This window comes from Aethalodelphis obliquidens, unplaced genomic scaffold, assembly GCF_003676395.1.
Source record: "Aethalodelphis obliquidens isolate GAN/ISIS:26980383/991018 unplaced genomic scaffold, ASM367639v1 scaffold34, whole genome shotgun sequence".
NCBI classification, from domain to species: Eukaryota; Metazoa; Chordata; class Mammalia; order Artiodactyla; family Delphinidae; genus Aethalodelphis; species Aethalodelphis obliquidens.
In genome coordinates this window covers 7926835-7942146 of record NW_020837978.1, presented here as the reverse complement: position 1 = coordinate 7942146, position 15312 = coordinate 7926835, and the positions used below count along the sequence as shown (strand labels likewise).

Sequence of the window (15312 nt, the reverse complement as noted above, 5' to 3'; positions counted from 1 at the left end):
ATAAGTCAAGCTCTTCCTTGCCTCAGGGCCTTTGCACTGGCTGTTCTATGCCTCGACTGCTTCTCCCCACCACTTACCATTCTGGCTCCTTGTCACCCCTCAGATCTCAGCTTCAGTATCATCTTTTCAAGTAGGTCTTCCAGGACCTAAAGTTAGTCAACTGCCTCCCTCCCCCAGCAATTATTCTCCATCACAACACCCCGTTCCTTTTCTTCCTACTACCTTATTTTGTTCCTAATCTGTCTCTGACTCTCTGCCAGGCTGAAAGCTCTATGAAAGCAAGAATTGTGTCTGTTTTGTTCAATACTGTCTACCTCCACCTAGAACAGTGCTAGGTACAAAATAGATTAGGATATTAGTAGGGTAATCAAAGGCAAAATTGACAAGACGTGGTGATAAACTGGATGTGAGAGATTAGGGAAGTAGGAGAAGAGGATTCTTCTGCCTCTTGTTGAGCAACTGGAGGAAAAAGTATGCTGACAGCCCAGGAAACCCAGAACTAGAGAGAGCACACAAAGAATACAAACTTGATCTTTACATAGAAAGCATCCTGTGCCATGCCGCTCCCATCCTTTTCCTGAACAGACTGCAAAGGAACTTCCTTCTCCTGTGTACAAAAAGAGATTTTTTTTTAATTTTATTTCAAAGAAATGCATTAAGTTTTAATATAAAGGTTCATATTGTTTTCCTGAACAAAGCTTTTTGTTCATTCATGCCAGTGATTATAGATCTAAGACACTACCTTAAAAAAAACACCAAAACATGGGCTTCCCTGGTGGCGCAGTGGTTGGGAGTCTGCCTGCCGATGTGGGGGACGCGGGTTCGTGTCCCGGTCCGGGAGGATCCCACATGCCGCGGAGCGGCTGGGCCCGTGAGCCATGGCCGCTGGGCCTGAGCGTCCGGAGCCTGTGCTCCGCAACGGGAGAGGCCGCAGCGGTGAGAGGCCCGCGTACCGCCAAAAAAAAAAAAAAAAAAAACACCAAAACAAAAAATAATAATAATAAAAAACACCAAAAGCTTTATCCAACCTTCTTTAACACTGCCTCTGACAAATAAAACTATTACAAGAAGCAAACATCACTGTAATAAATGATCACACAAAAAAATTTAAACTCTATAATGGCAACTATAAAAAAGACTTTGAATTAATGAGCGGTTTTTAGAATGAGAGCTTGGAAAATAAAGTTTTTCAGAGTGCGTTTCAAGCCCAGTCATGAGTTTAAGCTTTATGTTCCTGACTTATATGAATTTTAAATGTGACTCTAGGGCTTCCCTGGTGGCGCAGTGGTTGAGAGTCCGCCTGCCGATGCAGGGGACAGGGGTTCGTGCCCCGGTCTGGGAGGATCCCACATGCCGCGGAGCGGCTGGGCCCGTGAGCCATGGCCGCTGAGCCTGCGCGTCCGGAGCCTGTGCTCCGCAACGGGAGAGGCCACAACAGTGAGAGGCCCGCGTACCGCAAAAAAAAAAAAAAAAAAAAAAGTGACTCTAGGACTTAAAACTGAAACTTCAAAGATTGAACAGCAACAACAAGAAAATTTACAAAACATTGAGTAATGGGTTGTTACACGTTTTCTTCAAGAAGTAATCCGTGGAGCTACCAACCTCGTTTTCACACACATGCTAAATAACAGCATCTCATCTGCTCACTTCATCCCAAAAACCAAAGAATAATTTTAAAAATTTTTATTAACCTCTTCCAAAGAGTTTTTTAAAAAAAAAATCTAGCTTGGGCTAACGGTCCTATATGTACTTGACCACAATCCTTAAATGTCAGCATATTTTACAATATCATCATTACAAATATGAAAAACAGGATGAATTCAAACACCAAAATCCATACTTGTTTTTTTTCCCCACCAGCAGTGTATTCAGTAAAGTGAATGCTGAAAAGTAGAATCACTAACGGTACCAATCCACCTCCCAGCCCGCGACCCCAATCCCTGGGCGGCGGGTCCCAGCACTTGGGGTAGATCTGGGGCCCCGAGTGGGTTAACGTCATTGCACTTTCTACTCAGCGAGGGAGAAAAGGGGCTGGGAAAACATCCCGAGCAACTTAAAAAAGAATCATCTCGTCGCCTTCAAACATCAATATTTCAGTTCCCCCTTCTCCGAACGCTTTACTAGCGAGGGACCACACGTTTCTACCCTGCTTCATGCACCCACAGAAAGCTGCCAATAAACTCCAAGCAAACCTGAGGACGTGAAGCGCCCCAAGGGCCCCCGAAGAGCTCTTCCCACGGCGGCGGCCGGGGATTGTAGCCGGCGCCGGGTCTCTGGGCGAGCAAGCGAGGCTCCGAGCCCAGAGGCCGACGGACGCGCTCCCTGGCGCCCGCCTAGAACGGCGGAGAGAAGGCCGGGGCTCGACGGGTGCCCGCCTCCGCTCGAGGTCACTCACCTCCTGCATCCCGAGGCTCCCGACAGGCCGCCGCGCACCCGCCCCGGGGCGCACACCCGGACCAGGACGCGCCCCGCCGCTGCGCCGCTCTCAGCCCCCGCGCTTCCGCCGTCCGAGGCCCGAGCGGGCGAGGATGCGCTGCGGCGAGAGCACGGGGAGCCCACGGCTCCCGGACGCCAAGCTTCCCCGGAACTCTAATTAATAAACCCGCCCCTGAAAATCTACCAGAGTCCCGTGTTTGAGAAGCGAGAAAAGCTCGCGAGTTAACTGGCAATCAATGTCAGGCCACCTGGGCGCACGCACAAGCACCTTAGGAAAAGCGATTACTTAAAGGACGTAAACCTGTCGGAGAAATTCTACGCTGATAGGCGTCCCCTGTGCGGAAGCCGGCTGTTTTCTCTCCACCTTTAACGGCTGGTAGAGCTGGTTGTGATCCATTGATACTGCTATAGACCGAAATCGAACTTTCCCCATAGGAACCAGATTAGTCTCCGAAATTGTGAGCTTATTCCTAATATCACAAAAGAAGTGTTTTGTTGTTTTGTTTTAATACATACCCCGGTGTGCTCAGTCAAAATAAAATAAAAACAAACATTTTCATCCAGTCTGCTTGTTTTCTGCTCACTTCCTTTAACCCAACAAGAATGTGTACTTATGGCCCCGTTTAGGCTGATAGGTTAGTTGTCTGTTATGTGAACAGGGTGGCAAAAGTAAGTTGGACTGGAGTTTTCTTTTAAAAAGCAAGCAAGCAGACAAGACGGCTCAAATCCAAACATTCCTTGTAAAAAATCAACTCGTGTTATAAGTAGATGCTATGGGTATTTCGTGTCATGAGGCTTACAGAAGATATTTGTTTACATCAAACCAAAACAAAATATAACCAGAATCTCTGCCTTGTACCTTCAGTCCATTCAAAACAATACATACTTATTTCAAAACTCATCATATCCATTTCCTGGCAAATATGACGTAAATATACTTACATTAATTTACCAATTTTAATCTAAACCAAGGAAATTCAAAGCCCTTTTCCTTTGCTTTTGTATTAATGGACTTTTACTATTTCAAAATACTAGCCAAGGAAGAGCCAGCTGTGAATATAAAGTGTTCTGCATCAATGCAAATATTAGTGCAGGAAAAATTGAAGGATAACAAATAATCAAAATACAGTTTAAAAGCACACTATTTTAGAGAATAAAACAGGTAATACAATAAGAATATAATATAAAACAAAATTAAAGTTTTCTTAATATTAGTTTAAAAGTTTTAATCAATTATTTTCAGACTTTGGGGAAAACATACAACCTTTCAAACTATGTGGTTGTTAACACAGTCAAAAATTCAGGAGAAATTAAAGATAACACCACAGACAACACCATTTATTTATTATATTTTGTTATATTTTCACTTTGATTAGCTTCTTTTACTAACATGTTTTACCCAGACATAATTTTAGGGCAACTTGGAATACGTATTCTAATTCTGCTCAAACTAAATATGGTGGAGACAATGACATTTCTTTGGCCACCGGAATCTAATTAGGAAAAAAAGTATTTGATTAATTGATTTAGCGTTAACTTTTAAAAAAATTGTACTTATTTATATTTTTGAAGGGTAAGGACTCTCTAGAAATATTCCAAAGTTACAGAGACAAGAAATAGTCTTAACAATGTTTACAATAAGACCAGAAATTAGTTTCTATGAATTCTCAGAAATAATTTTAAGCTAGTTTTTGAAGTTATGTAAAGAACATTTTACAGAGTACATTATCTTAAAATTCACAAAGAAATGTCAATTTGTAAATAAATAAATAGAGAAGTGTCAGTAATTTTAACCTTTGAAAAACAAAACAACGCAAAAAAGCAACTGAATAACAGGGGCTGCCGGGCCGGTATGCGGTTAATATGATGAAAGTTTGTGGACGCAACTAGTAGGTAAAGAGTGAACGCGTTTCCTCCTTTCCTCCCAGACCTCCGCGGCAACTCTGTGAGAGTGATTTTAACCAGAAACGCTGACCGACACTACCAAAGAGAACTTTGGGGACGAGGGGGTGGGAAGAGGCTGGGGGATGAACTAGTCACTTTCTTGTTTGAGAACTTTGCGCTTCTGCTTGGGGGTGGGGGAAGGGTGGGGAGAAATCCCAGCTTGAAACCAGAGAAAGAAGAAAATTCGTGTAATTACCCAAATCTGGCCTTTCCCGTCTCGGGAGTTCTCTGCCGGTCGGCGGCTCGGAGTCGAACTTCACTATCGGGTTGACTTTTCTAACAAGCCTGACTGTGCCCCCGACCAGGCAGGTTAAGAGGACCGGAGCGTGGACGAGGTTCGCTTCCTGGGGTTGTAAGGGCGCATCTGCTTTTCCCGCCTTTCGCCAGAAGAAGAGGCTGTAATCCTGCGACGGGCGCTGGCCTGGGCGCCCTCCAGGCCGGCTCCCAAGAAGCATCAGTCCGCGCCCTTGGTGCGCGCTCGGCGGTGCTGAGTCTAGGGCCCGCAGGTCTCGGGATTTGCCGGGATGTAGGTTGCGAGCATCCTCCTCTAACAATGATCCGCCTTTAGAGGCCGGCTTCTCCCTGGCTACGGCTGGGAACTGGAGCGTGTAGCCCGCAGAACAAGGGCGCAAGGAATAAACTCCGGAAACCCACCTTCCCTTGCTGCCCGGAGCGGCTAAAGAGCGACTTAAGTCACTTCAATCGGTTTCTTGTATTGGGCGCTTCCAATCACCCTAATGAAACGGAGGCACAGGTGAAGAAGGCCTGGGCTCAGCCCTGGTGAGCCCACGGCGCTCTACGCTCTCACCTGGTTCCTCCAGTCTCCAGAAAGCCTCCGCAGACGGAAGGGGTGTAAATAGAATTTTGTCGTGGTATTTTCACGACAATACCGATGAAGACTATTTTTTTTAAGGGTCGTTTCAGGTGGATGGCGATTGAGAACTCACTGAGCCCCAAAGCCTCTTTCAAACAGATAAGGAAACAGGCTCAGAAGTAGCCGAGGCGGCAGAGAGAACTACGGGTTTGGGGGCAGAACTCAGCCCCTTCCTCCCCCTCCGCCTCCCCCTAGCTCATCTCCCCAACCTTCTCCGGGTTCGCTTTCCAGGACTCTCTTCCCACAGGGCCAGGTCTCCCCGCAGCCCCCGGGAGCAGGCGGCCTCCTGGGCCGACGACCACACGGGGACCTTCGGCACTCCCTCGGACGTCCCTCCTCCCCCCACCTCCCCCCGAGGATGAGCACAGATTCCAGACCACGCGCACCAGCTACAACAAAATCTCCGAAAAGGGTCGGCCCAAAGCCAGCTGGCTTGCGCTCATCTACTCAGGCTAGGGCGCGCGGCAGCCGAGGCTCTTACAGGCGGTGCCCGGGCTGCCAGGCAATGGAGTATTGTCTCTCGGGACTTTGCTGGAAAGGCTCTGTCTGGAAAGCCTCCCTCTAGATCCAATCCGAAATCCCAGAGGCGGGGCGCGGTTAGGGAAACAAAACTGATTTTCAACTTACATGAGACACTCCAACCTCCCCCCCGCCCTGGCCCACCTTGGCTTCAGTCTCCCGTCACCCCAAGGGCTCAGGTCAACCTCCCCCTCCGGTCCCAGTTCTGCCCGGGAGGGGATGACAGGCCCTGCTAGTGCCCGGAGCGTGGGAGCTGGCGCGTGAGCGAGGAAAGGCGGAGAGGGGCGGGACGGGGAGGGACGGGGTGTATCCGTATAAACGTGTGGGCAGCTGCCTGGCGCCCGCGCTGCGCTCCGACGGGAGACCTTTCAGCACCGCGGCCAAGGACATGGCTCCGCCCGAGTCCTTAACCCTTGTTCGCCGCTTCTGGATTTCGAAATCAGTCTCTCTGTCTCTGTCTCTCTCCACTTTCCCCTAAGACAGGGGGAGACTCACCTTGGGCACCTCTGGGTTGGTTTGTTTTTCTTCTGTCTTTCAGGATCCTGGGTGGAGAGCGCCAGCGAGGAGGGCCAGATGCCGGCGGAGGCGGGGCAGCAGGCGGACGGTGCGTGTTCCCACGGGATGAAGCTCAGCTGGGACATCAACGACCCGCAGATGCCTCGGGTGCGTGAAACCCCCGCGCGCGCGGCGCTGTCCATCCAAAGAGGAGGGATGTCCTTGCAGAGACTGTGGACAGACCTCACCTCCACCCCCAAACACACACCCCTGAGAGTCCTCCAGTGTACAAGGACTCCACAAATGGCAGAGCTGGGTTCAGAGATGTGCCTTCTCCCAGCTCTTACCTCGCGCTTGTTAGAAAACACGCCGAAAGCAACAGGAACTGTCAATCAGGCTCCAAGCTCCAGGTCATCTGGCGGGAACCGGACACCTCGTCCTTCACTTTCTTTTTTTTTTTTTTTAACATCTTTATTGGGGTATAATTGCTTTACAACGGTGTGTTAGTTTCTGCTTTATAACAAAGTGAATCAGCTATACATATACATATGTTCCCATATCTCTTCCCTCTTGCGTCTCCCTCCCTCCCACCCTCCCTATCCCACCCCTCCGGGTGGTCACAAAGCACCGAGCTGATCTCCCTTGTGCTATGTGGCTGCTTCCCACTAGCTATCTACCTTACGTTTGGTAGTGTATATATGTCCATGCCTCTCTCTCGCTTTGTCACAGCTCACCCTTCCCCCTCCCCATATCCTCAAGTCCGTTCTCCAGTAGGTCTGTGTCTTTATTCCTGTCTTACCCCTGGGTTCTTCATGACATTTTTTTCTTAAATTCCATATATATGTGTTATATATATATATATATACACATATATATATGTGTGTGTGTGTGTGTGTTAGCATATGGTATTTGTCTTTCTCTTTCTGACTTACTTCACTCTGTATGACAGACTCTAGGTCTATCCACCTCATTACAAATAGCTCAATTTCGTTTATTTTTATGGCTGAGTAATATTCCACTGTATATATGTGCCACATCATCTTTATCCATTCATCCGATGATGGGCACTTAGGTTGTTTCCATCTCCGGGCTATTGTTAAATAGAGCTGCAATGAACATGTTGGTACATGACTCTTTTTGAATTTTGGTTTTCTCAGGGTATATGCCCAGTAGTGGGATTGCTGGGTCATATGGTAGTTCTATTTGTAGTTTTTTAAGGAACCTCCATACTGTTCTCCATAATCCGCTGAGTCTCTCCTTATCCATTCTTTGCCATCACGAGAAAGGTAGGGGAGAATCTTGGCTAATGTAGACATCAGTGCTTCTCACGCAGCAAAACTGTGAGATAGGACCGTAAATCTCGGTGACCCGACTCTTATTAAACAGCAGGACTTGGGCCATTAGATGCCTGCCCCGGCTGCCTGGATGAAGCGCGGCTCCTGGGGGGCCTCTCTAGTCATGCCAACCAGGGCACAGGCGCCCGGAGAGCCCCTGGAATCCGGCTTTTGGACGCAACTTCTGAGATTACTTCTCTAATGACAAGGAAATCACCATCATCCGTTTAGGGTGAATTTGTTTTATTTTGTTTTGTTTTAACAGAACGAAGGGGTTTGGAGTCTAGTACAGGGAATGAGCTGGGCAGTTATAATTGGTCATACTGGTTTGGGGAAAAACTGCAAAGTGACTTTAAAGTCCTGGGTGTATAGGTGGAGGGGGAGTTAGGAGCGACCTGGGAAGCATTCGCAAAGGCGGATTCCTGGCAGTGCTGTGGTATAGGGGTAAGAGACTTGGCCTTTATTCAGCACCTACTACGTGCCGCATATAACAGTTCATTAGCAAGGTTGTCTAGCCTCTCAAAGAGATCAGTACTTTGGGGGATGTACGTATTTGCAGTAAGTTTGTTTATTTTCAAGTCTGCCTACTTTAGAGCCGCACTGTGCCATTTTTGTGAAAGTGGACCACAGTACAGCAAGGGCATCTCATTCTCACTGACTTCTGTCCGCATACATCTTCATAGGAAAAAAAAATCTAATCTTGCATTTTAGAAATGAGCCACATCCAAATAAGGGAAGGATGGTTCCTCTCATGAGTATTATTCTGGACTTCCCATGTAAATGTGAATCATTTTTCCTCTGGGAGATTGGTCCTTAAACAGAGAGAAAGTGTGTGTGTGTGTGTGTGTGTGCGCGCGTGACATCTCAAAAGAGGCAGGTGCACTGGGCTATGGAAAGAGAACTGCAGAAAGAGGATCCTAGCCCTGCTCTGACAAACCAAAGGAGGAAGAGCGAAACTAGCTGTATGACCTTGAGACAGTTCCTGAATTTGCCTTAGTCTCAGGTTGCTCACCTGTCATCAAGCCGTGGAATTAGATAACAATCTTAAATTGTCGTCCAGATCTACTGTCATGTTCGGTGTGTGCACGCTTGTCTGTATGTGACCCCATGTGCTCCCCTGCACCAAGACATTAGAGCAAATGAAACCCAATCTAGGAGTCCTCCATTCTTGTTTTGATTTTAAAATGCAGTCTCTGTGTCTTCATTTTCAGTGGCACTACTTTGGTAGTGGGGGTCTAGTCTGTACCCTTGCAGGGGAGTGCGAACAAAATATTCTCTTCTGGAAAACTGTCTATTTGTTACTAAGGTCCTTAAATTGAAATATTCACTTTAAACACAAAGATATAGCATTTAGCGTAAACTTAGAGTTGCTAGCACATCATTATATATTTCATTTGTGATGTACCTTAAGTTAATGTATTGACTTATGTCAATTATATTTCTGAGAAAAGATAAATAATGCCTATTAGTAATAATAACGATATCAACAACATCTCTGCGGTTTTGGAAACAAAATTGCCCATTTACCTATTACTGTTAGAATGTACAATACTAACATGGTACACAAGTCTGAATTGTCCAACTAAGAATACTTTTGCTTTGCAGATGTTGGATCTAATTATCCTGGGCTGGGGGAAGGGAGAGAAGGTGTACATGGCTTATTACTGTAATAATAGTTTTCTGAGCCTCTATCATACCAGGAAGGTCAGTGGGGCCCGGCTGCCACAGATCTTCTTTTTAAATCCCAGCTCTGCCACTGGAGAAGGTTATCCATCTAACTTCCTTATCTATTAAATAAGAGGAAGGATGCCTAAGAGGCAAAGTTGTTGTGAGGATTGTAGATACTGCATAATGTGGTTTTATGGGCCATACTGTCTCTGTCCCAAATACTCAGCTCTGCACTGTAGTGAGAAAACAGCCACAGACCCTACATAGACGAATGTACCTGGCCATGTCCCGTTACAACTTTATTTATGGATACCGAAGTTTGAATTTCATATGCTTTTCGTGTGTCACAAAATTGTAGTTCTTTTGATTTTCCCCCCAACCATTATAAAATATAAAAATCATTCTTAGTTTGTGGGCTGTACTAAAACAAGTGGCAGGCTGGATTCGGCCCATGGTCCCTAGTTTGTACAAGAACCATATTGCAGTATAAATAATGCATAATGTGGACAAAGGACCACCAAATGTGAACGGTAAAGCAGTGCTCAGTATTTTACATATACCATTATTTTAGCCATGCAGTTCTCTGTGTAGTAGAATGACAGTCCATATTGCTCTGGGAAGAGGTTAGCTTAGCAGGCTCCACCAAATGCTTGGGTTTACCTTATGGTTAGGCTGCCATCATAACACCCTTGTAAACCTGGAGGGCTAATTTGGGAAACTGTTCATGTCTCTCTGATGTTGTGCTGGGTATCAAGCCAAGAGCTTTTGAAGAAAAAGCACTGGATGGAAGTAAAGATATTTACAGGCTCACCTGTATGTCAGCGATAGAACCTTCCAATCACTTTTTGCCCTGGTGCTTTACTGATTAACTAGAAAATATCTGTAACATTTAAATACACCGAGAAGTGGTATAACATAGTGGTAAGGAGAATAGACTCTGGGGTCAAACTGTGAGGGCTCAAATCCTAGAGCCAAGTCTTACTAGCTGTGTGACCTTGGGCAAGTCAATGAAGCTCTCTGGTCTCCATTTACTATTCTATTAAATGGGGATAATAATAGTACCTATTGTCTGTATGCAGTATGAAGGCTAGATGAACGAATACATGTACAGCTTTTAGAATATAAGCACTATGTAAGCATCAATTTATAGCCAGTTGTCAGAAGGGCATACACAGGATGAGTGACATTTTGTAAGAGCACAGTTTCTGGAATTAAAAAGACCCAGTTTTATCCTAATGTGCTTGGGGAAGATTAAAGCCGTGCTGTCTCTGGTTTGGGCTTGATGAACTTGACTACCCGTCCTTCTGGGCGCCTTCCCAGGAGCCAGACCACTTCGACCGCTTCTGCGAGTGGCCGGACGGCTACGTGCGCCTCATCTACCGCAGTGGCGAGAAGAAGGCGCAACGCCATCTGAGCGGCTGGGCCATGCGGAACACTAACAACCACAACGGCCACATCCTCAAGAAGTCATGCCTGGGCGTGGTAGTGTGCGCGCGGGACTGCGCCCTGCCCGACGGCTCCCGTCTGCAGCTGCGGCCTGCCATCTGCGACAAAGCCAGGCTGAAGCAGCAGAGTGAGCTATGGGACTGGGAACGGGGTGGCCTTGTGGTCGTGAGTTCCCTATTCCCAGCGAATTTCCCCTTCCTTCCTTCCGGAGGGTCTGGGGTCAGGCTGTTATTACTATTTCTCACCTCTGGCTTTGCAGAGAAGGCATGCCCCAACTGTCATGCTGCTTTGGAGTTGATCCCCTGTCGAGGACACAGCGGGTACCCTGTAACCAACTTTTGGCGGCTTGATGGCAACGCAATATTTTTTCAGGTAGGTGGGGGGACACCACAGTTTGTGATGGACATTCTCATCATGTCACAGGGACCAAACCACCTGCCATGTATCTCAGGAGCCCTGGACCAAACCAGATACAGCTCTGGTGGCCAGAAATAGGTGCTGGGGTTCCCAGGGCCTTACCAGGCCCCTAGGAATTCGTTCAGCTACTGTGTGCTCTCTAAGGGGGAGAGGGTGAACCTACTTATAGTTGTTTTCATATGGCAAAAGGACTGTTAGGTCATCTTTTAAGATGTCTATTATTGGTGCAGTTTTATTTGTTCAAGAATTTTTTTCCGGGCTTCCCTGGTGGCGCAGTGGTTGAGAGTCCGCCTGCCGATGCAGGGGATGTGGGTTCGTGCCCCAGTCCAGGAGGATCCCACGTGCCACCTGTGAGCCATGGCTGCTGAGCCTGCGCGTCCGGAGCCTGTGCTCCGCAACAGGAAAGGCCACAGCAGTGAGAGGCCCGCGTACCGCAAAAAAAAAAAAAAAAGAATCTTTTTCCCTGTCTCTTGGAAAAAACAAACAACTTGGGGCACTGGGAAAGGCACACTCAATTTTTGACCAGTGTTGCCAGCTCCCCTCAGAGGAATAATGTGATTCATCTCCTTATTAATGCAGGCCAAGGGAGTTCATGATCACCCAAGACCAGAGAGTAAATCAGAGACAGAAGCTCGAAGAAGTGCTATCAAGAGACAAATGGCTTCTTTTTACCAACCCCAGAAAAAGAGAATTCGAGAACCCGAGGTAATAGGGAGCTGACATTACACTTGTGGTCTGTGTTCACTGTCATCACAAAATGCACTGAGAATTATGTAAAATATGAATGCCATACCTTAATTTAAAAGGTTTCATTTTATGTGAAAATTATATACCTCTAACAATGTCATTGAATCAACATTTTGAATAGGGTTTCTAATTCCTTCTTCTTCTTGATAAAAAAGCAGAATATCTCTACAGTTAATGATAGAGTGAGCATGTGAGCTGACACCCTAATACAAGGGCAATTATCGCATGGTCATACAGAAAGAAACAGGTGCATATCAATGACTGAACGGTGCATCTTTGAGAGGGTCCTTTTCATTATTTACATAGAACAGATAAAATTTCTTTGGACAACTTGATCCAGTTTGGCTGTTCAACCACAGTATGCCAAGGAGGCAGAATATTAGTTGGAGGATAAGAGACACTGGCCTTGTCTGAGCACTTTCTATGTGCCACGCACATAGGGTTTAAGTCTTACACGTGAATTGGTCACAAAAGCCTTAAGAAGAAATTACTGTTATTAAGCCCCATTTTTTAACACCTTTATGGGAGTATAACTGCTTTACAATGGTGTGTTAGTATACATATAGCCCCATATCTCCTCCCTCTTTAAGCCCCATTTTTAAGTGAGGAATCTGAGGCTCAGAGAGGTTAAGTAACTTGTTCAGTGCGTGAGGGACAGTCAGGATTTGAACCCAGGTCTGCGTCAGGCTCCTGAGCCTCTGCTGTTATGCACATAGTATAGGGAGAACAGACCATCTGCCACTCAGACCCACCCTGCCTGGCTACCACGGGCCCTCCTAATTCAGCAGCGTGGAATCCAAGCCTGAGCTCAAGCTGTGAAGTTCCCGGACCATGCGCTCAGATCATGTTTCTGAGCTCCTAACACACAGCCCGCCAACCGAAAGCTTGTTATTTGGTCGGTTGACGACCGTTACAGGTGAGGGTGTCCACGCAATTTACATCTTTATTTACAAATAAAAATTTGTGTCATTTCTTTAGGCAGGAGAGAATCAAGATAACGGTGGCCATTTCAGCAACATACCTTCCCTGGAGAACCCAGAGGAGTTTGATATAATTCCTGACACTGGCTTCCCTGTTCCAGGGCAGCCTTGCTTTTCCCTTCCAAACTCGGATGCTTACAAAGCTACCTGTGACCTAGCTGCCTTTCAAGGAGATATAGTACCACCCTTTCAGAAATATCCAAACCCAAGAATCTTTTTGCCTAGGCCACCCTGCAGCTATGAATTGGCAGGCCCTGGTTACACGAATTCAGGCCCGTATTATCCCACCCTTTATAAAGATGCCAGCAGTATTCCTGATGACACGGACTGGGCTCATCTGAATGCACTGCAATACAATATCAACTCCTACGGCAGCTTTGAGAGAAGCTTTGATTTCACCAGTAAACAGCCTGGCTGGAAACCAGCTCTTGGAAAAGCTGACCTTGGGGAGAGCACTGACCATGGACAGTTCCAGGCCGCGGCCGCTCGCCCTTATTACAACCCAGAGCTTCCCTCCAGGTACCTCACGACGGCCCCGCCATCTGCTCCAGCCCTGCAGACAGTAATCACCACCACCACCAAAGTGTCCTACCAGGCCTACCAGCCCCCTGCTCTGAAATGCTGTGACAATGTGCGGGAAGTTACGAGCCTTTCTGGCTGTAACTATGATTCTGAAAACACCCAAATGTCCATCTATCTGGAAGACTTGGACCTTCCAGCTACAGTCGCCATGGCAGCCTCTCCAACAGCATCACTTCCTTTGAAAATTCCTGGAGATTGCCGGACCATCAGACACACTTTGCCTTTTCCTCAAGACTCAGCACCCTCCTGGACAGACGGAGCAGAGACATGGGATGTGTGTCCATCTGGACCGGGGTCTACAATTGGTTATTCAGAGAGAATCAGTCCGTTCTTTAGCTATGACCATGAGGACTTTTGAACAACAGTCCTGGGGCACAGCATAATATTGGTCTCCATGCAGGCGGTAGAACATGACATGGCAACTCTCTCTTAAGTTGGGAGATTCATTTAGCATGCAAAGAAATATATATATTATATATGTATATAGATAATAGTAAAACCAATTATCAGCGGAGTAAATTATAGGTTGGAAATGTTTAGATAATCTAGAGAAATCTTACACGGTATTTTACTTTTTTTTTTTTTTTGCCATGCCACTCGGCTTGTGGGACCTTAGTTCCCAGACCAGGGATCGAACCCGGGCCCCCTGCAGTGGAAGCGCGGAGTCCTAACCACTGGACCACCAGGGAAGTCCCTGCATGGCATTTTCAAACCCACTACAGTACATAGAATTAGGTCTGCAATGAGACTGTTCCAAATGAACAAATAAGCATGAAAGTTAACGAGCTAAGTAAGTCCATTTAGTTTGTTAGCTGGAGTAGAAGTCAAGAATCCTGGCTCTCACCCCAAGCCTTTCCCCACTGGATCATATTAAGGAATTTCACAAATCTCTCTTCGGCCCTTAGGGGTTGTCAAAATAGCCTCGGGAAGAAATCTTTACAATCTTATCTCCTGAGTCATTTCCTAAGATTTTACTTAGCATTTAAAACCTGTTAAAATAACTTCAGGAAGTAATTTTGATCATTTTACCTGCAAAGTATATATCTATATATTTCTTTTTAAGAAATCTACCGTGTTGCAATGATAAAGTGCAGTTGTTTTTAAGAGAATTTTGTTTTCCAGTATCAGCTGAACACCTTTTCTTAACACTGATGAATGTTTTCCTAACAGAGACAGCCTAACACTGATGATACGTATTTGATTCATTTTTATTGTACTATAATATACATTTTCTCCAGTTAGGTTTCAAAATTAGAATAGAGATGTTTTATTCAAATTTAGCTTTACTGTTCCTTTGTTACTCCTCATAAATGTAATTGATAATGTTATTCAATTAAACATAATGAAGACATTTAAAAATAATGTAGCTGATGCTTGAGTTATTTCAAAACAAAAATAGGAAAAAATGTTCATATTATAACCTGGGAAACAGTTGTTATAATAGATTAAACATATTAGTTTATTTAAGTTTTGTACTTTTAGAAAAAACTATTTGCTATGCTGATAACGGAAATCCTCTCCGAAACAGTGCGCACACATGCACACACACACACACACACACACACACACACACACACACACACACCCCTTTTGCACAGCTCCCAGTGCTTAGTGAAAATATTCAGTTTTCAAATAAAAACAAACTATGTAAATAAATTTTTGAGAATGGAGTGGGGAAGGATTATCCTCAAATTTGCATAGAATACCCAATTTGCACAACTAAATTGCAGTAAATCAGATGCCATTTTAAATCTTTGAGATTTACATACTGCTCACCTGATTCAGAAAGCCCTCATACACTGATGTAGTAAATACATGCAGTACTGGCCACAAGATTAAATAAATATCATCACATGCCTATTCCCTAGCC

At 45.8% G+C, this 15312-nt stretch overlaps 2 protein-coding genes across 2 annotated transcripts in view; one reads left to right on the top strand and one right to left on the bottom strand.

The window, feature by feature from the left end:
• The window catches only part of SYCP2L (synaptonemal complex protein 2 like), a 166364-nt gene that overhangs the window by 67361 nt on the left and 83691 nt on the right, over nucleotides 1-15312 (bottom strand). Inside the window, exon 8 of the mRNA XM_027128359.1 lies at nucleotides 539-607. Coding sequence (XP_026984160.1) covers nucleotides 539-607 — 69 coding nt within the window. The remainder of the gene's footprint in view (nucleotides 1-538; nucleotides 608-15312) is intronic.
• Nucleotides 5463-14985, top strand: GCM2 (GCM transcription factor 2). Its single transcript, XM_027128361.1, has 4 exons — nucleotides 5463-6436; nucleotides 10591-11088; nucleotides 11713-11838; nucleotides 12859-14985. The coding sequence occupies exons 1-4, from the start codon at nucleotides 6347-6349 to the stop codon at nucleotides 13798-13800; spliced, it is 1656 nt and encodes a 551-aa protein (XP_026984162.1). The 5' UTR covers nucleotides 5463-6346; the 3' UTR covers nucleotides 13801-14985.

What these genes read in the sequence shown, in the direction of transcription:
- GCM2 (XM_027128361.1), top strand. Translation starts at nt 6,347, where the DNA reads ATGCCGGCGGAGGCGGGGCAGCAGGCGGACGGTGCGTGTTCCCACGGG. An exon ending in GCAACGCAATATTTTTTCAG is followed by an intron (nt 11,089 to 11,712) that starts GTAGGTGGGGGG and finishes TTATTAATGCAG; the next exon opens with GCCAAGGGAGTTCATGATCA. An exon ending in AGAGAATTCGAGAACCCGAG is followed by an intron (nt 11,839 to 12,858) that starts GTAATAGGGAGC and finishes TCATTTCTTTAG; the next exon opens with GCAGGAGAGAATCAAGATAA.